Source organism: Artemia franciscana, chromosome 12 (genome assembly GCF_032884065.1).
Source record: "Artemia franciscana chromosome 12, ASM3288406v1, whole genome shotgun sequence".
NCBI lineage: Eukaryota > Metazoa > Arthropoda > Branchiopoda > Anostraca > Artemiidae > Artemia > Artemia franciscana.
In genome coordinates, this window is record NC_088874.1 from 38,444,228 (window position 1) to 38,465,085 (window position 20,858).

At 33.2% G+C, this 20,858-nt stretch overlaps 1 protein-coding gene across 4 annotated transcripts in view; it reads right to left on the reverse strand.

The window, feature by feature from the left end:
• The window catches only part of LOC136034081 (ATP-dependent RNA helicase DHX30-like), a 204,513-nt gene that overhangs the window by 113,079 nt on the left and 70,576 nt on the right, over nucleotides 1-20,858 (reverse strand). For all 4 annotated transcript variants that reach the window (XM_065715201.1, XM_065715199.1, XM_065715200.1 and 1 more), the window contains exons 9-10: nucleotides 13,771-13,975; nucleotides 7,766-7,974 (exon numbers count right to left, since the gene is read on the reverse strand). In XM_065715201.1, the coding sequence (XP_065571273.1) occupies nucleotides 7,766-7,974; nucleotides 13,771-13,975 (414 nt within the window). The remainder of the gene's footprint in view (nucleotides 1-7,765; nucleotides 7,975-13,770; nucleotides 13,976-20,858) is intronic.

Sequence of the window (20,858 nt, forward strand, 5' to 3'; positions counted from 1 at the left end):
AAACTAAAAAAGCTAAAAAACTAAAAAAAACTAAAAAAAGGTAAAAAACTAAAAACTAAAAAAAACTGAAAAAACTAAAAAAAGGCAAAAACTAAAAAAAAACTAAAAACTAATAAAAAACTAAAAAAGCTAAAAAACTAAAAAAACTAAAAAAACTAAAAAAAGGTAAAAAAAACAAACTAAAAACTAAAAAAGAAAAAACTAAAAAAAAAGGAAAAAACTGAAAAATAAGAGAAAAAGAAAACTAAAAAAATATTAATAAATATAAAAAATATAAATATAAATATAATATAAATTAGCAATCAACAAAGCACCGAGACACAAATGACGACCGGGACACAGGGAGTATAAATGACGACCAGGACATAAGTAAAAAAAAAACTAAAAAAACTAAAAAAATGGTAAAAACTACAAAAAAACTAAAAACTAATAAAAAAACTAAAAAATCTAAAAATCTAAATAAACTATAAAAGAAAAAAAAGAAAAAAGGAAAAAAATAAAGGAGAAAAACAAAACTAAAAAACGAATGTATATACAGACCGGGACACCGGGATACAAATGACGACCGGGACACAGGGAATATAAATGACGACCGGGACACAGGGACACAACTACAATGGGGACGCCGGGGGGCACAGGGGGATATAAATCACGACCGGGACACCGGGACACAAGGAATATAAATGACGCCCGGGACACTCAAAGAGAAATCACAGACTGGAACACCGGGACACAAATGACGACCGGGACACAGGGAATATAAATGACGACCGGGACACAGGGACATAACTACAAAGGGGACGCCGGGGTGCACAGGGGGATATATAAATGACGATGGCGACTCAGGGAATGGTCGATTAGCAATCACCATCAACAAAGCTCAAGGGCAATCATTAGAATCATGAGGTATAGATCTGAATACGGATTGTTTTCCCATGGACCATTATATGTTGCATGTTCAAGAGTCGGTAAACCTGACAATCTATTTATATGCACAGACAATGGGACAGCAAAGAATGTTGTATATTCGCAAGTTTTACGTAGTTAAAAACATATATATATATATATATATATATATATATATATATATATATATATATATATATATATATATATATATATATATATATATATATATATATACAACTACAATGGCGCGTAACTAATATGGCGCGTAACGACTTACGCGCGCGGGGGGGCTTGGGGGGGGGGGGCGCGAAGCGCCCCCACCAACTAGGTGTTGGGGTGGCGCGAAGCGCCACCCCAACAGCTAGTATATATATATATATATATGTATATATATCAGCATTTATAGCTGACTTGTTTTTAAGTCAACTAGAATATAAATATATGATGGATAAGAATAATCCAATTAATTTAAAACATGCTCTGTCAAATAATAAAAGATATTTAGATGATATTTTGGTCTTAAATTGTAAGGATTTCATTAATATTTCTAAAAATATATATCCATCAGAGCTTATTCTTGAGCCTAGTCATGGCGCTGGTCATGAAGATCATTTCTTAGATTTAAATATTGATATTTGTGATAATAATAAATTAAGTTTTAAAATGTATAATAAAAAGGATGATTTTGATTTTGAAGTGATTAGTTTCCCATTCCCTGAAAGTAATATACACTCAAATATCACATATTCAGCGTTTTTCTCACAGTTACTTCGTTATGCAAGGATTTGTAGTAATTATATTGATTTTAAAATAGATGTAAAATCTTAAGCCAAAAATTGATATCAAGAGGTTTTTCTGCAAATAAATTAACTTGGCAATTTAAAAAATTTAGTTTTCATTATAACGAACTTTTAAATAAATATCAAAAGAATTATCTAGAAATACTTAAAGAAATTTTCAACTAATTTCGGAGGTTCGAGAAATGTTGTCGCAGCGCCATTTATTTTGAATTGTGTTTCTAATTAAGCGGATTTTCTTAAAAATTAGCCACATGGTAAAGATGAATTCTATAATTGTTTAGTTCATTCAGGTTTTTTGCAATGTGTTAATATTTGTGATTTGGTAAAATTTATAATATTTAGTTTACCTATTGTTGCTAAAGGGAGGGATATATTAAAAGGATAAGCTTGTTTTGATTTTACTTGGTTGTTTTACATTTGCTGTTTTTTTTTTTCTTTCATAGGCATATATTTTGGGGGTGATACCTGACGCGGGGATGCCATGGATATTCTGTGGTAGCCACAACACTGTGCTGGGTAGAGAATTTAGAGTGGCGAAACCCTATATAGGCCAGTGTATTCTCCTGATGAGCCCTTATGTTGGGTGTTGCCTCTGAATTATTTGTCTATATTATTTTTTCTATTGTTTGGTAAATGACGACTTATACTTATTGACGACATGACTGCCTGTCCATGGATTATTCTTTATGGTTGATTGTGTATGGCTATGCTGTTTGACCTATGTGATTGTATGGATGAGTAGGGTTAAGGCCTCATTCAAGTGCTGGTCTATATTAATTACTAATTTAGGAAAACATTCTACCTTTTCTCCTTCTGTCTCTCTTTTTTTTTGTGTTTGTGCTGTTGCATTGGTGATTTCTCTTTTCATGATATATATATATATATATATATATATATATATATATATATATATATATATATATATATATATATATACAACTTGATAATCCAACAACTTGATAGCCTATGGTACGGTCCGCATTGCACACGTTTATTGCAATGTCTTAAAAAGTACACAGCTTCGGAAAAAAAAATAAAAAATTGGCAAAATATTGGAAATCTAGTGACAATCTCAAGATTCCGAGGCAAAGGACTGGCCCAAGATCTACACATATGTAATTTTCTAATCCGTAATAAGGACCGGTTACATATTTAATGGAATGTGCGAAAGTCGAATGGAAAATATCCAACAACAGTTGTTCACCAATCTAGAGTTGCGTTTCAGTAGTGGTATTTGGAGCAAATATTTGGCGAGATATTAAAGATGAAGGCGGTCCTTATTATGAATTAGAAAATCGCATATGGGTAGATTCACATTCTAATAAAGATGTAGCCGGTCCTTGTTACGGTTTAGAAAATTACATATGGGTGGATTCACATTCTATTAAACATGCAGCCGGTCCTTATTAAAGATTAGAAAATTACATATGGGTAGATTCACATTCTATTAAAGATGTAGCCGGTCTTAATTACGGATTAGAAAATTACATATGAGTAGATTCAAATTCTATTAAAGATGTAGCCGGTCCTTACTACGGATTAGAAAATTACATATGGGTGGATTCACATTCTATTAATGATGTAGCCAGTCCTTATTACGCATTAGAAAATCGCATATGGGTAGATTCACATTCTATTAAAGATGTAGCCGGTGTAGATTCACATTGTAATAAAGATGTAGCCGGTCCTTATTATGCATTAGTAAATTGCATACGTATAGAATCACATTCTATTAAAGATGTAGCCGGTGTAGATTCACATTGTATTAAATATGTAGCCGGTCCTTATTACGCATTAGAAAATTGCATATGGGTAGAAAATTGCATATGGGTAGAAAACTGCATATGGGTAGGAAATCGGATATGGGTATATGGGTAGATATATAATTTTCAAATCCGTAATAAGAACCGGCTACATCTTTATTAGAATGTGAATCTACCCATATGTATAGATAACTTCGAAGACCACACTGCCTTTCCATGACGAAAGTATTATATAGGACGAAAGTATATTATGACGATAAGTTCAAAATAGGGATGAAACCTTTTAATAGACGGTGAACAGGTATAAAAAAAAATTTAACTGGATATTTCGAACACAGATAAAGTGTTCATCATGAGCAGTAATACTCTGATGATGCTTTACTGCTGATGATGAACACTGTATATGTGCTCGAAATATCCAGTTAAAAATTTGTATATCTATTCACTGTCTATTAAAAGGTTTCATTCCTATTTTGAACTGTTATACTTACCCATATGCAATTTTCTAATGCGTAATAAGGACCGGCTACATGTCTAATACAATGCGCATCTACACCGGCTACATCTTTAATAGAATGTGAATCTACCCATATGCAATTTTCTAATGCGTAATAAGGACCGGCTACATCTTTAATAGAATGTGAATCTACCCATATGCAATTTTCTAATGCGTAATAAGGACCGGCTACATCTTCAATACAATGTGAATCTACACTGGCTACATCTTTAATAGAATGTGAATCTACCCATATGCAATTTTCTAATGCGTAATAAGGACCGGCTACTTCTTTAATAGAATGCGAATCTACCCATATTCAATTTTCTAATGCGTAATAAGGACCGGCTACATCTTTAATAGAATGTGAATCTACCCATATTCAATTTCCTAATGCGTAATAAGGACCGGCTACATCTTTAATAGAATGCGAATCTACCCATATGTAATTTTCTAATGCGTAATAAGGACCGGCTACAACTTTAATAGAATGTGAGAAAGTCGAGTGGAAAATATCAGAAACGACTGAATTTTTAGACCCTTTTCTCAATTTTTCAGATAAGAGGTCCTTTGAAGGAACCTCAGATTTGGGCTCTGTCCGTTCTGTGTGCTGGAATAATTATTACTTACTTTTAAGAAAAACACGGGACAACAAAAAAGTCTACTATAGAAATAACAACGTAGCAGGTTTTCAGGAATAGTAAACAGATTCAGAAATATATAGTACCAACAAATAATTAAAAATAGGAAAAAAGAAGTGGAAGGAGAGAAGGAAATACTTGAATAGTGTATACCGTTAGACGGTCAGCCGTGTTAATTATTATGGTGATTTGTTATTTATTTTTTTGTCAATTTTATTTTATTTTTTTTACAAGTAAAACTCAACTGCTCAAAATATATATCAATTTGAATAAAACGCAAATGACAATCGAAGCGAGGTTTTAAGAGGGTGGGGGTGTAACACCGCTCTTATTCGCAAGACTTAGTTAGCCTTGTTATGGCGTTATGACAAATAAAATCGCACGCCTCAAAACGCAAATCGTTAAAGTAAAGTGCAAATGACGCTGTAGCATTCAGAATGTTCAGGCGGCAGAAGCCCTACTCCAGTTTGCGATAGTTTCTGTTCGTTTTAAACTTGACTCGACTATTCATTTTAATTTATGTTCATTTTAAGCTTGACTTGACTATTCATTTTAATTTCTGTTCGTCTTACAATTTATTTATTCATTTATAGCAGCATCTGCTATCTGTATATTTGATGTGATTTCTGTAATTTCTTTCACTATAATTTCTGTTCGTTTTAAGTTGGAATTATTAGAGGACTTTATTTCTGTTCATCTTTGGTTTAAATACGACTCTTTACTTTACTTTGAAAAACTTTACCTAGATGAATGTATTATTAATCTGTATATTTGATGTGATTTCTGTTATATCTTTCGATAGAATTTCTGTTCATTTTAAGTTGGAATTATTATAAGACTTTATTTCTGTACGTCTTTGGTTTAAACATGACTCTTGGATTTACATAGAAAAACTTCTTTTTTCGGAAATACATATGAACTAATTAAAAATAAATGATCTGCCATATAGTAAGAACATCTTCAACGCTCAGTTTAATTATGTAATGCTTTATGCTGCCAAAATATATGTTCTTAAATAACAACTTTTACGCATGCAGAAAAAGGTCCGCGCAGTGCAGGTACCAATCGCCTAATTCCCAGCCTTCGGCCGGGAGTGGAATGAGTAGTTAGGCAAATCCTCCGACACTTCCCGTGTTTTCTCCCCAGATTCCTCCAGGTACCATTTGGAGCTTAGTCCAATCCGACTGAGCTTAAAGAGTCACGCCGCTGACCCTCGTTCCAAACTCAATAATCAGCGACGCAAAGACTCGAACCCCTACCCTTACGGGTACAGCATCGCACAATCAGCACACAAGGGGACAAAGTATATATGTTCATTAAAATTGGCAGGTTAATTTAAATAAGTTAAATTGTTTAAAAAAAGATATAAACAAACTAAAAAAAAAATATCTTATATAAAACTTCGAAGCTCTGCAAAAACATAGGCAATTATACAGCCTGTAGCAGGGTTGCCAACCGCCGACGTCTAAAGAGAATGTAAATACAGGCCAAAAAAAGAGTGATTTTTGCTCAAAAGGTAACTTCAAAAGGTAACAGCAGAATACCAAACCTGAAGATTTCACGTCGGCCCTCTCGGAACATATCTTTAATTTTCCAAATCATTTTATTTTGTTTGAAAATGTTTTTTTGATTTCTAGGGAACAATCGAAATTTAATAAAATTTATTCAAGAATAATTCCATAAACAGAGATACAGGTAAATTTGGATTGAACTCAATTTATGATAATTTACTAAGGTCAAATAAAGAATATATCACCTCACTTAAGAGCAATGACCTCTGTCCACGTAATATTTCAGATAATTCTAATGAACCGGAACCGAAAAGGTCAAAGAGATTCGCTCCGCTGTTGCATTGAAAAAAATAAGAGCAATAAACTATATGTAATTAGTTTATTAGGTATAAATTTTGTTTATTTTTAATCATGTCTTTTAGTTTTACTGCTGATGATGAACACTGTATATGTGTTCGAAACATCCAGTTAAATAATTTTATATCTATTCACTGTCAATAAAAAGGTTTCATCCCTATTTTGAACTGTTTTGCTTAAAAAGAGTGCAAGTACAAAAATATTCACTTCCCTCTTCTGCCTCCCCTCTGATGAAAAAGAGTGCATTTCACACAAAAAGGGTGCAGGTTGGCAACCCTGGCCTGTATCTTTTGATTTTTAAAGAAATTTTCCGGTAGCAAATACAGCAAACATATCCAGTTCAATCGTATTGTCTCAAGATATTGCTACTCTTAAATCTCCCCAACTTCTCGGAACTAGAAACTCGATTGTAGTCACATTACCTAAATTTCCTAGGATATATTTACTGTTCTGAAATGTCTTAAGTACCCACAAGAGACATAGTAACAAATGAAATTTTTAATAATATCAGGCAAGATAAGGCAAGTAATAAAAAACCGACAATTAAAGGTAGAAAATAGAAAAGATCTTAAATTTCTAAGTGACTAATTAAAGACATAGAAAAATAGCAGGAAATTTTCTATATATTGTCCAAATATTGGGAACAAGAAATTGGGTTTCAGAAAGAGAGAGAAAGTATCTTGTATCATTTTAAAAAATTATCAGAGAAGGGTAGGGAATTGGGGGGGGAGGCAACTTAACCCTTTCTTGATTTTCAAAATATATGCTCAGTCTTCTCATTTCTAGAACTAAAAAAACCGCATTTCCCTAAATTTTGAGCTGTTTTTTGACTCTTCGTAAAAGCAGAAATAAAAAAAAAAATTCTATATTCTTGACAAATTAGCGACCATGTGTCAGAGATTTCTTGCCAGTCAGTACATGTCCCATTTAAAGATTAAATGAAAAAAACAAGTTTTTTCTTAAATGAAAGTAAAGAGCAACATTAAAACTTAAAACGAACAGAAATTACTCCATATATGAAAGGGGCTTTTCCTCCTCAACGCCTCGCTCTTTACGCTAAAGTTTGACTCTTTCTCTTAACTCTATTTTTAAAACAGTAAGAAACTTGAACTAGTTTTTCTCAAAAATCATAATAAGCAATCAAAATTTTACACAATGAAATTTTAGCCTTGAGTTTTTTCCCTTTTTTCCGGCAAAAACAAAATCTTAGATCTTTAATACAAACCCGAACGACCGGTACAAGATTTAAACAACCAATAATATCCACAAGAAAGATAAAAATAATTACCCCATAATGACAGAGTAGACAACTGCTTTCGCTAATCTCGGTGGCAATGGTATTGGAAGAAGCCTTCGTCCCAACGGCGTGAGGCTTTCATCTTCATTAAGAGCTTTAATGGATATAAGCTCTTTAAGAGCCGCTTGGATTGCTTCTTTCCTTGGAGGTTCCAGTGCAGTTGCTAGGAATATCTCTGCTTTCAATGTCTCGTCATAAGCCTGAAGGATAAAAATTCAGTGACGAACAAAGAACATTATCCAGACAAAACAGAAAGCTCTTTCAAGTCTTTTCCAATTTTCTCTCTAAGTTAGACCGGTATTTCTAGTCTGCATCCAAGAGTAAAGATCACAGTTGAAATAAAATCTTGTTATAAAAAGTATATATATATATATATATATATATATATATATATATATATATATATATATATATATATATATATATATATATATATATATATATATATATATATATATATATATATATATATATATATATATATATATATATATATATATATATATATATATATATATATATATATATATATATATATATATATATATATATATATATATATATATATATATATATATATATATATATATATATATATATATATATATATATATATATATATATATATATATATATATATATATATATATATATATATATATATATCTTAGAAACAATAGAATTCCGCTGTCATTGAAAAAATTTCTCTATTGTTTCTAAGTTGTATATGTTTGATAGCTCAGGCTCCCCCTCCTAGCCAAATTGCTAAGTTTGCATGCCTATCTAGCCACTTCTTCAGTAAAACAGGCACTAGTATTTACTTAGGTTCAAAAACTGAAACCAGTACGTCTATTTAATGCTAGCGATCAGATCTTAATGTTTATTTTAATGCTGAGACCAGGCAGCACCACAACTTCATTTTATTTCAACGACAGTAGCCAATCAGAATCTTATAATTGCCCAGCCTGTGAACAAACCCGTCGAACTTGTATTTTCGCTATATCTAGTTCTGAGTGGTAGCTAAACTCTATTGTGAAGCGCTAGCTGAACCTTAGTATCACTAACATTTGTGAATGGCTCTGAGTGAGGACAAGACAAAACTTCTATTTCAAAGACTTTTTATTTATCCAATAGATATTCTGTCATTTTTCACAACAGAGTTAGTTCCAGTTCAGATACTTCGAAGAACATTAGTTGATGTGCAAATTAGCCAAAAGAAAATAAGTAAAGACAGGACTGTCAAACGAAGTTAGGCGAGGTCCAAACAAATGAAGAAAATTTATCTCTTGTCGGGTTTAAGACAACCTTGGATAAAGTTAACGTCAGTTATAGGTGCCCATTGTGTATTACCAATAAAGCTAGGAGTAAACACTTAGAGCTGAATACCAACTGAAACAAGGCTAACATGCACGCACCTGCTTCGGATGAGGGGCTGGAAATTGAGGGAGATGGTATAAATTCAAAAGCAGGATATAAATTCAAGGGTATAAAAACAAAAAGAGGCCCATTCAATTTAACGCATAAGAAATAATAGGAAAAATTATAAAATCTCAAATTTCTCAGGGGCAAGAAGCCCAAATCCCTCCCTCCCATTCATTTAAGTACGTCTCTAAATTTAACGAAATGGATTTCAGAGGAAGGGGCTGAACGGCAATCGCTGCATATCCCTAAACAATAACCAAAATCCATAGTTCATGTGCGCAATAGCCACTATCAGCAAAAAGAGACGAAAGATAGGTAAATAATGATAATTAAAAATAATGGTGTTTACAAAGTAAAAATTAAATGATGATAAGTAAAAATGGCAGTACATAAGCCTCTTATGCAATGCTGAATAAATCTATTAAGAGGAACGTAAAGCGTTGGGTTTCCTCTGTCTTTGAGGAACAGTCAAATAATTCTCTTTAGTTAAGAACAGCGAGCGACGTTACCGTGGTTACCAATGTTTATCGGTAGCATCATTATATTTCTTCATTATTCCGCACGCTGAACCTCAGCATCTCTCTAAACTATAAGCTATAAGGGACAAAATATGATGTTAATAGGAGCCAAGAAAATAACGATAAAATGGCACTAAAAGAGGCTTAAGCCAGATATTTGACAACGAAAAATTTCTCCATTTTTCTCTTTTTGTTCAATAAAAAATGTTATTTTCGCGGTTAGTGATGTTTACTAACAGGATTCCGTTTTACATATTCTACACTACAGTATATAGACGGAAGAGAAAATAAAATCACAAAAGACAGAATTTCATATTACAATAATTCAATTAATTTACAACATTTCATCCCCAAAGACTTCGCACTGTTCAATAGGTTTTCCATTTAATTTTCCAATATCAAGTTCATTCGTCAAAGCTCTTGGCCTGAGATATTTGTCAGATTTAACAAACAGAGCCAGTTTCAGCTCAAACAATTCCAGAACTATGCATAACTGATTTAATTCCTTACGAAAGCAATTTAGCAAAGGCAAACTTAACCATGGATCAGAAAAAAGTGACAACAATGAAAATAATGAATTCAAGGCCGAATCCAGGTTGGGGAGTAGAGGTTGGACTCCATCCTCCCACCCGAAAAAAATATTTTTCAGACTCGTAAAACCGTAAAAAATGCGAATAAACACATTTTTGATGTGGTTTTAAAGTTTTTTGTAATCCCCCTCACCCCCCAAACAAAAATCCAGGAGACGATCCTGAATGAATCCTATAATTTTTTAAGACCCGGGGCAGCATTCGGAGGAGAAACGAGGTCCAGGGTAAAAATTTGGTATTGGTATCGCAACTCACGCTCATTTACTTCGCGTTGTATACATACTTTCTCTTGGCCCAAGGATTTGCGGCAGGAAGTTTCGAACTAACCAGAAACAAAATTTTTTGCCCCATTCTGGGCCTGTTAGTCTTCAGTACACCTACACGTAGTTCTAAACTTTCTTTCACAAGATGAAAAAATGTTTTTCAATGTTGATTTTTAGAGTATTTTCTTCTGGACAGCGCAAGTAGGAATAAATCAGGAACATTTCTGACAGCATCTTTACTTCTAATGAAGTCTTTTAATTTCTTTTATTTCTCAAGAAAAGTAGAACTTCAGTTTATTGTTCTTTTCTTGTTTCTGAGAGAAACATTAAAGATGTTTCAGCACTTTTAACTAAATAGTATCTGTTGTAATTTAATGCGCTACATACCAGAATGAAAGGCAACATTCATCCACTAAAATCAATTACAAATTAATTTCAGTTTAAGTTTGAGAAAAATAAAAAAACAAGCCCTTCAAGAAATCTATTTTCACACTCCTGTTAAGAAAAGGAAATGTTTAACAAATGTAATGTTTCCCGCTTGACTGTACGTGGTACTAAAATTTCTTTTCGCAAGATTAGATAAAAATAATTTCCGACGATAATTTTCTACGTTATGAACCGAGAGAATTCCTGACATATTTTCCACTTCCCTCGTAGCATTTTTATTTCTTTCATTTCTCAGTGGGAATAGAGCATCAAACCTATCTTTCTTTCTATTTCTCTTTTTTTTTATTTTATCACACAAGAGAGTAAATTTAACACCTTAAAAAATTAGATAATATAAGGTACAACTGACAAAGAAAATTAGAGGAAAACTTTGAATTTTTTTTTAAATCTTTTTTTATTTTTAATACCTTGACGCAATTTTCTTTACATTATTAAATAGAAGTAATATTACGAATGATTTATTCTTTTTCTTCTATCTGTTTACATTTCCTTACTTTTTTTTACCTAAAATAAAAAAATTATGAGAAAACAGAGGAAGATAAAAAACGAGGAAACAAAGAAAAAAGAATACAATAAAAGATAAGCAAATAAATAGAGGAAAAATAAGACAAGAGAAAAAAATCCAAGACCCAGAGTCTTGGGCAAGGAGAATGTCTCCTTTTCGACTAATAAATGACTAAGACAGGATATTAATCAAAATCGTTGAGCTAACTTGAAAATAATATTTTGAAATTTAGCGCATTTTTGAGAATGACATTCTCAACAAATGATATTTTACAGAATTTACAATTATTCAAATGTTTTGATTCCTTGAAAGCAAGGTGAAGAAGAATAAAAAATATTAAAAATTTAAAAATAGAAAAAATGACGAGAAAACAGAGGAAGATAAAAAAAAGAGGAAACAAAGAAAAAAGAATACAATAAAAGATAAACAAAGAAATAGAAGAAAAGGAAGACAAGAAAGAAAACCAAGACCCAGAGTCTTGGGCAAGGAGAATGTCTCAAATTCGACTAATATATGACTAAGACAGGATATTGATCAAAATCCTTGAGCTATCTGAAAAATGATATTTTTATATTTGGAGCATTTTTGAGAATGATATTTCGAACAAATGATATTTTTGGCGCATTTTTGAGAAAATACAAGAATCTACTGGAAAATTATTCAAATATTAAGATTCCTTGAATTTTAATATTCATCAAAACCCTTGAGCTACCTGAAAAATGATATTTTGAACGAACTATAGAGAGATTCTATGATTAAGAAAGACATCTGATCAGGCAAGCGTTACGGGCGATAATTTAACAAAACGAAATCACAAGACAACAACAAAGACCTGTTAGCTTTCGTTAAAACGCGCATCTCAAAGAAATGCGACGGAAGACTTTAACAGAAGCAACTGGGTATTTCTTAGCGTGAAGACATTTTTCCTAATAAACAAGATCCTTTGAATTTATTTGTATGATAATATCGAAATTCAGCACTTGATGAAGAAGATATAATTACAAAATCAAATTACAATTCTGTTAATAGTGGTGGCGATTGTAGGTCTCGTCAGGAAGGGGCAGCTACCAGCCCTTCCCAGCTTTCCCGACATTAAATTATTTTTATTATATTTTTACCCTCCTATTAAGGTAAATTGCTCCCCAGATTATATGGCCTAAAACTGCTACTGGTCAAAAGGCATTACATAAAATTCACAGTTGTATTTGGTTTCTTGAACCCATCGTAGCTACAGGGATCGTAGCTACAGGGAATTCGTAGCTACTGGGAATTCACAGTTATATTTAGTTTCTTGGACCCATCGTAGCTACAGGGATATCGCAGAAATTTCCAATAAATGTCATGTATCAGGTGCAACTGTAAGGAGCACGAGTTTAAATATTAAAAAAATAATATTTATATTTCGTTATAATTATTCATGTGCGGAGAGCCAAAATCAAACATGCATTAATTTAAAAACGTTAAAATAGAATAAAAAAAACAAGTTTTTTTAACTGCAAGTAGGAGCAACATTAAAATTTAAACGGAAGAAATTATTCCGTATACGAAAGGGGCTGTCCCCTTCTCAATGCCTCGCTCTTAACGGTAAAGCTTTTAATTGTTTAAAAAAGTAGAACTGAAGAGCTAAAAACGTTAATTCTTAAAGAATTACAACAAAATTTAAGCTTTAGTGTAAAGAGCAAGTTATTAATGAGGGGGCAAACCACCTCGTATACATAATAAAGATGTATGGATATAGAAGTTCGTTACGTAAGTTAATTCGTAAGTTACGTATATTTTTCACTAATAAAACGTTCGTAAAAAAAGCTCTAGTTGTCTTTTTAAGTAACCAAAAGATTGGAGGGCAACAAGGCCTCCTCCCCTGCCCTTTTTTCTAAAAATTTTAGACTTTACAGTCCCTACCGGCGGTGCTGATCTCCGTTTCTTGGCCCTTAAGCCAGGAAGTGCAATGGGGGGTTGGGGGCCAACCATCCTGTGCTTTCGCACACCCTTCCTGTTTACCTTCCCCAGATTTCTCCAGGTACCCATTTAAAGCTGGGTCGACTCTGGCTAAGCTTACAGAGTCACTCCACTGACTCCCGTCCCAAACTGAACAATTGGGTACACCGGGATTCGAACCCGCGTCCTTTCAGACAAAGGATCCCAAATCCAGCGCACCAACCGACTCGGCTAGGACGGCTGTTATTAAGCTAGAAGTGGGTGTAATTCCACCATTATTAAATAAGTAATAAAATCTAGGACGCAGCCTTACCTTTAGATCCAAAATCATACGATCCAGGGATGTTCGCAGCATTTCGGGGGTCTGATAATCAGGAAGAGCTTCATACTGACTTCGACTGTACAAGCGATATACAACACCCTGTTGTACACGCCCTGCCCTTCCCTTCCGTTGTAAGGCATTAGATTTTGCTATCCATTGCGTCTCCATGACCGACGTGTTCATTTCGGCATGAAACCTACAAAATTAATGCCATTTAATTGATTTCCATCATTTACATACATATGAAGGATAAGTCTAAAATAAAATAATATGGGGGGGCTGGGCCTGCAAGATTGAAATAGTATGGGGCCACGTACCACTTTTCTTGCTATTAATAGAAGTTATTCCTGCATTCACATATATATATATATATATATATATATATATATATATATATATATATATATATATATATATATATATATATATATATATATATATATATATGTATATATATAATTTCCGGTAAATTTTTTTTTAGAGTTGTCTTATTTGTAATTTATTTGTTTATATTTTTATTTATGTAACTTATTTGTATTATTTATTTTAACTGTGTTGTATATGCATTATAACTGATGTTTGATAAAACAAAATTGGATTATTTTGGTTCCCGTTTGTGAATGCAGGCACTTGTTGCGGGTGAATTACTCCTACTAATAGCAAAATAAGTGGTACGCGGTCCCATACTATTTTAATCTTGCAGGCCCAGTCCCCCATATTATTATATTATAGACTTATCCTATTTACTTTTTTATTATCTTATTTTATATGGTTAATTTTTATATCTGGAAGTATGGTTATAATGTAAAACTGCATTTTTACTATAATTATGTTGTATATATAATTTAATTGCTGTATGACAAAGCATAGTTGTATTATTCTGATTCCTGTTTTTCAATGCAGACAATTGCTGCAGGTGAATAACCCCCTACCAATAGCAAGATATGTGGCGTAATGAAGTTCAATGAATATTGACTGAAACGACACCTAAGCAAGCTAATGATTACAGATGGCACAGATAAATCAAGTGATACGAACGCGTATGACCTATTGGTCGAACGTGTCAAACCCCAACGACAACATCAACATTATAAATTTTGAAAAATATTAACAGAATTTCCATCAAAAATCTTTCACACTCTCTACCCTCAAAAAATCTCATTTTTTAACTTAAAAAACAATACGAAAAAAACATAAGTGACCGTTAAAACATTGCCTACAGCGATCCCAAAATGGCCTGTCAAATGAAATGAGTACGATGAATAAAATGAACAAAAACGAGTATTTTAGTACTCATTTAATTGATTGACGATGGATTTAATACTTTATACATTCTTTAATACTTTTTTAATACTTACATTTTTAATACTTAAATTTTCGACAATTAATGTGATTTTCAAGCTAGGCTGGTGTGACAGAACTAGTTTAACCGCGAAAAATTATTCTTGAAGCCAGGGCTATATCCAGGGGGATACCTGAATTGAACACCCTCTAAATTTTTATTTTCTAACTCATACAAAAGTAACAAAATTATAACTAAACAAATTTTACAGACGTTTTGTAGGTGTCTTTTCTTTTTTAATCCTATGGAACAAAACTATCACCCTCCCCCTGAACACAGACCCTGCACACGGAACTGCTTGACACAACACAACTTGACCACTTAGCAGAGGGAATTACGTCTTTAGCGTAAGAGCCACTTAAGAATGAAATACCATTTAAGTTTTTTCTTTGTTTTTATTTTTAAACTTAGAACTTAGCCTGTTGTGAAATTCTTCTTCTGTATAATGACCCTATAATCCCATTTTTCGGGGATAATGTCATTGTGACTAACAATGCGGTCCGTCGCGACAACTGAAAACAACGGGATTTATTCAACGATTAAAAGGAGGAAATAAAATCAATTAACGTTCATCAAGGTTTAATTTCTTTTTAAAATATGTTATTTTGCAAATATCCCACAGCTGCGACTTGCATCGAAAAGGCAAGTTATCTACACCTTTGAGAGTATAATTTTTAGAAATACCCACTACATCGACGTTTCTTATGTTTGCATCGACGTTAACATACGTTTACATTGACATTGACGTTCGTTTACATCGACATTAACATTCGTTTACATCGACGTTTACATACGTTTATATCGCCGTTTCTTTACATCGACGTTTACATACGTTTACATCGACGTTTAGATGCGTCTACATCGACTTTTCTTACATTACATCGACGTTTCTTATCAAACAAAAAAACGACGTAAAAATACGTTGTTTATATATGTTTATAGCGACGCTTCTTACGTTTAAATCGACGTTTCTTACGTTTAAACCGACGTTTAAATATATTTGCATGGACTTTTCTTACATTAAATCGACGTTTCTTATCAAACAAAAAAAAATCACACATTTTTATCTATTTTGATCGTTTTTTTATAGGAAAAAAAGATGAAGAAACGAATTTTGAAAATGTGATTCGGCAGATGACCAAATTGTCCTCTCTTGTTGAAATCGAGTTAGAGTTTCATATTTTCTAATTTCGGATCAACTTCGGATCTTGTTTGGACGAAAAACTGTAGTAAAGCATTCAATTTCGTTATCCGATGCGTCTCCATGACGGAAATATTCATTTCAGAAAAATAACTAAAATAATAAAGCAATATCAAATTCTAGAGACAATTATTACAACAGATCATTGGTTTTGTCCAGGTTTCACATAAACACTTAATGACAACTAGATTTATAAATCCTAGGAGACAGCACAAGCAGAAATGAGAATAAGGTAAGAAATCTGATACTTAATCTGGTCCAGAGAGCAATATTAGATAGAAAGCAAAAACTCAAGGCAAATAACAATAATTCATTTCTTACCCACAACTTAGCCGAAGTCAAGGGAAAGTGCGGCGAGAAAGCGAAAAATAGTAATAATAGAGGAAAACACTTCAGAAATACTTGAAATACTTATACAACCTTCCATGTTGAGGAGGATAAAAGATTATTACCCTTTAAAATGAAAAAAAAAGCTTGTCAGAGGAGACAAAGAGAAGAAGTATGCGTCGATACTCATAGATTAATAATTGAGTAGCTCCCTTGAGTCCATGGCTTTAGCAAAGATTCCATCCTTAAGATAACTTAAGGATGTTTTTTTTTACCTGAAAGTAAGGAGCGACATTAAAACTTAAAAGGAACAGAAATTACTTCGTATATGAAGGTTTGACTCTTTCTCCCAACTCTACTTTTTAAAACAGTGGAAAACTTTAGCGTAAAGAGGGGGGCATTGAGGAGGGAACAGCCCCTATCATACGCGGAGTGATTTCTGTTCGTTTTAAGTTTTAATGTCGCTTCTTACTTTCAGTTAAAAAAAACTTTTTTATTATTTAATTTCTGAACGTTTTTGAATTAATGCATGTTTTGATTTTGGCTCTCCGCACATGAATACTTAGAACGAAATATGCATATTTTTTTTTTTGCTAAATGGCTTTTTCTTAGTCTTGATCGGACAATTTTGAGAAAAAGGAATTGGGGAGGAGGCTTAGTTGCCCTTCAATCATTGTAGGTTACTTAAAATGGCAACTAGAACTTTTAATTTTTTACGAACGTTTTTATTAATAAAAAATATACGTAACTTCCGAATTAACTTTCGTAACGAACTTCGACATTCGTATATTTTTATTATGTATATGAGGGGGTATACCTTGCTCTTTACACTAAAGGTTAAATTTTGTCCCAATTTTTTAAGAATGACCCCTGAAACACAAAGGTCGTAGAAGAAATAGTTGAAATTACTAAAAATACTTTAGCGTAAAGGGCGGGTATTTAGTAAGAGATGAACCCCTCATATGCGTAATAATTTTCGTTCGTTTTGTTTTAATGTTGCTCCTTACTTTCAGTTGAAAAAACAATTTTCATATTTATCTTTTGTTTTACATTATATTAGAAAATCCTACGGCCCCTTAATGAAAATGCTCTCCTTCTATGAAAAAGTCCTACATGGAAAGATCCTCCCAAGAAACCCCCTTCCTTCAACCCCCTCCATCTCCAAGAAAAAATTCCCCTAAAAACGTCTGTACACTTCCCAATAACAATTACTATATGTAGTAATTGGATTGTCAAAATTGATTGGTCAAAGTTTGTAACTTTTATCCCCTCCCCCGGGGACTGTGAGGGAGTAAGTCGTGCCCAAAGACATAGTTATTAGGTTTTCCGACTATGCTGAACAAAATGTCTATCTCAGAATTTTGACCAGTTGACTTTGGGGAAAAAATGAGTGTAGGAAGGGGTCTAGGTGCCCTCCAAGTTTTTTAGTCACTTGAAAAAGGCACTAGAACTTTTAATTTCCGTTAGAATGAGCCCTCTCGCAACATTCTAGGACCACTGGGTCGACATGATCACCCCTGGGGAAAAAAAAACAAACAAATAAACACACACCCGTGATCGGTCTTCTGGAAAAAAATTACGAAATTCCACATTTTTGTAGATAGGAGCTTGAAAATTCTACAGTAGGGTTCTCTGATACGCTGAATGTGATGGTGTGATTTTCGTTGAGATTCTATAACTTTTAGGGAGTGTTTCCCCCTATTTTCCAAAATAAGGCAAATTTTCTCAGGCTCGTAACTTTGGGTAAGTAAGACTAAATTTAATGAAACTTACATATTTTAAATTAGCATAAAAATCCGATTCTTTTGAAGTATCTATTAGTATCAAAATCCCACTTTTTAAAGTTTCGTTTATTATTGAGCCGGATCGCTCCATACTACAGTTCGTAACTACGAACTGTTTGGTTTTTGAACGTTTTTGAATTAAAGCATGTCTTGATTTTGGTTCTCCGCACATGAATAATTAAAACAAGATTGTATATTAATTTATTTTTTTTTTGGATAAATGCACTTCTCATAGTTTTGATCGGACGATTTTGAGAAAAAGAATGGGAAGATTTTGAGAAAGATGGAACAATTATTGGGAGCGGGGGATTAGGCCTAGTTACCCTCCAATTTTTGGTTACTTGAAAAGGCAACTAGAACTTCTAATTTTACGAACTTTTTATTAATAAAAAAATATACATAACTTGCGAATCAACTTACGTAACGAACTTCTAAATTCGTATGTTTTTATTACATATATGAGGGGGTTCGCCCCCTCGTCAATACCTCGCTCTTTACACTAAAGCTTAAATTTTGTCCCAATTCCTTAAGAATGACTACTGAATCACAAAGGCCGTAGAATAAATAGTTGAAATTAATAAAATTACTTTAGCGTAAAGGGCGAGGTATTAGGAGGAGGTGAACCCCTCATATACGTAATAATTTCTGTTCGTTTTAAGTTTTAATGCTGTTCCTTACTTTCAGTTGAAGAAACTTTTTCAGGCTGAAGAAACTTTTCATTGTTGTTTACACAAAATCCTTAAAAATCTGGCGCCCCCTTCATGGAAATTCTCTTCCCCCGTGACATATCCCTCCATGGAAAGTTCCCCCCTACACATAACCCCCTCCCCTAAATCCCTCCCTCCAACCAAAAAAATCAACCTGAAAGTGTTCGTACACTTCCCAATAACCATTATTATGTGTAAACACTGGTCTAAGTTTGTAACTTGGAGTCCCTCGAAGGGGACTGTGGGGGAGTAAGTGTCTCCAAAGAAATAGTTTTTGAATTTTTTGACTATGCTGAATAAAATGGCTACGTCAGAATTTTGATCTGGTGGCTTTGGGAAAAAATGAGCGTGGGAGGGGGCCTAGGTGCCCTCCAATTTCTTGGTCACTTAAAAAGGGCACTAGAACTTTTAATTTCCGTTATAATGAGCCCTCTCGCGACACTTTAGGACCACTGGGTCATTCCGATCTCTCCTAGAAAAAAAAACAAATAAACACGGATCCATGATCTGTCTTGTGGTAAATTAAACAAAAAAAAACAAGTTTTCTTCACTGAAAGTAAGGAGCGACATTAAAACTTAAAACGAACAGAAATTACTTCGTATATGAAAGGGGCTACTCCCTCATCAACGCCCTGCTCTTTACCCTAAAGTTTGACTCTTTCTCTAAACTCTACTTTTTAAAACAGAAAAAAAACTTTAGCGTAAAGATTGGGGCGTTGATGAGGGAGCAGCCCCTTTCATATACGAAGTAATTTCAGTTTCGTTTTAAGTTTTAATGTCGCTCCTTACTTTCAGTTAAAAAAAAACTTGGTTTTGTATATTTAATTTCTGAACGGTTTTGAATTAATGCATGTTTTGATTTTGGCTCTCCGCACATGAATAACTAAAACGAAATAGGGGGCTAAATGGCTTTCTCATAGTTTTGATCGAATGATATTAAGAAAAAAGGAGTGGGGGAGGAGGCCTAGTTGCCCTCCAAGTTTTTGCTTACTTAAAAAGGCTACAAGAACTTAATTTTTTACGAATGTTTTTATTAGTAAAGGATATACGTAACTTACAAATTAGCTTACGTAACGAGCTTCTGCATTCGCATGCTTTATTACATATATGAAGGGGTTCAGCCTCTCGTCAGTAACTCGCTCTTTATACTATAAATTAAATTTTGTCCCAATTCCTTAAGAATGACCCCTGAATCACAAAGGCCGTAGAATAAATAGTTGAACTTTATCATATTTATTTTTTATTGTTTTTTTCGAAAAATTAAAACAATATGAACTAATTGTTTCACACATCTTTTATTATCAACTTTTGACTCTGAATTCATTTCTGGTGTTCATTTCGTCGCCTGACCAAAAGAAAACTATTTAATAGCAAAACAACATATTTTTTAAAGAAAGCAAGATCTATGTTGCATGAGCAAACGTGAGGTTTGCGACAACCATTGTTCGGCTTCGCCGAGTAAAGTGTTGCGAGAGTGTCGCTGAAGTGTCGTGTAAAGTGTCGTGAAGTGCTTGTAAAGTGTCGCTGAAGTTGTTAATCTGTAAGGATCCTAAAATGATCTGGATCAGACCATCTGCAACCAAGTCCCATTAAACTCGAGTGCAACCCCCCCCCCCAGAGATAGTCCTTATTGGCTCCCTTCGACAAAAATCAAACGTAACAGGCAACATTTTTTTCGGGCGAAAGTTGTAAAAAAGTACAATCATTTCTGCAAAAGT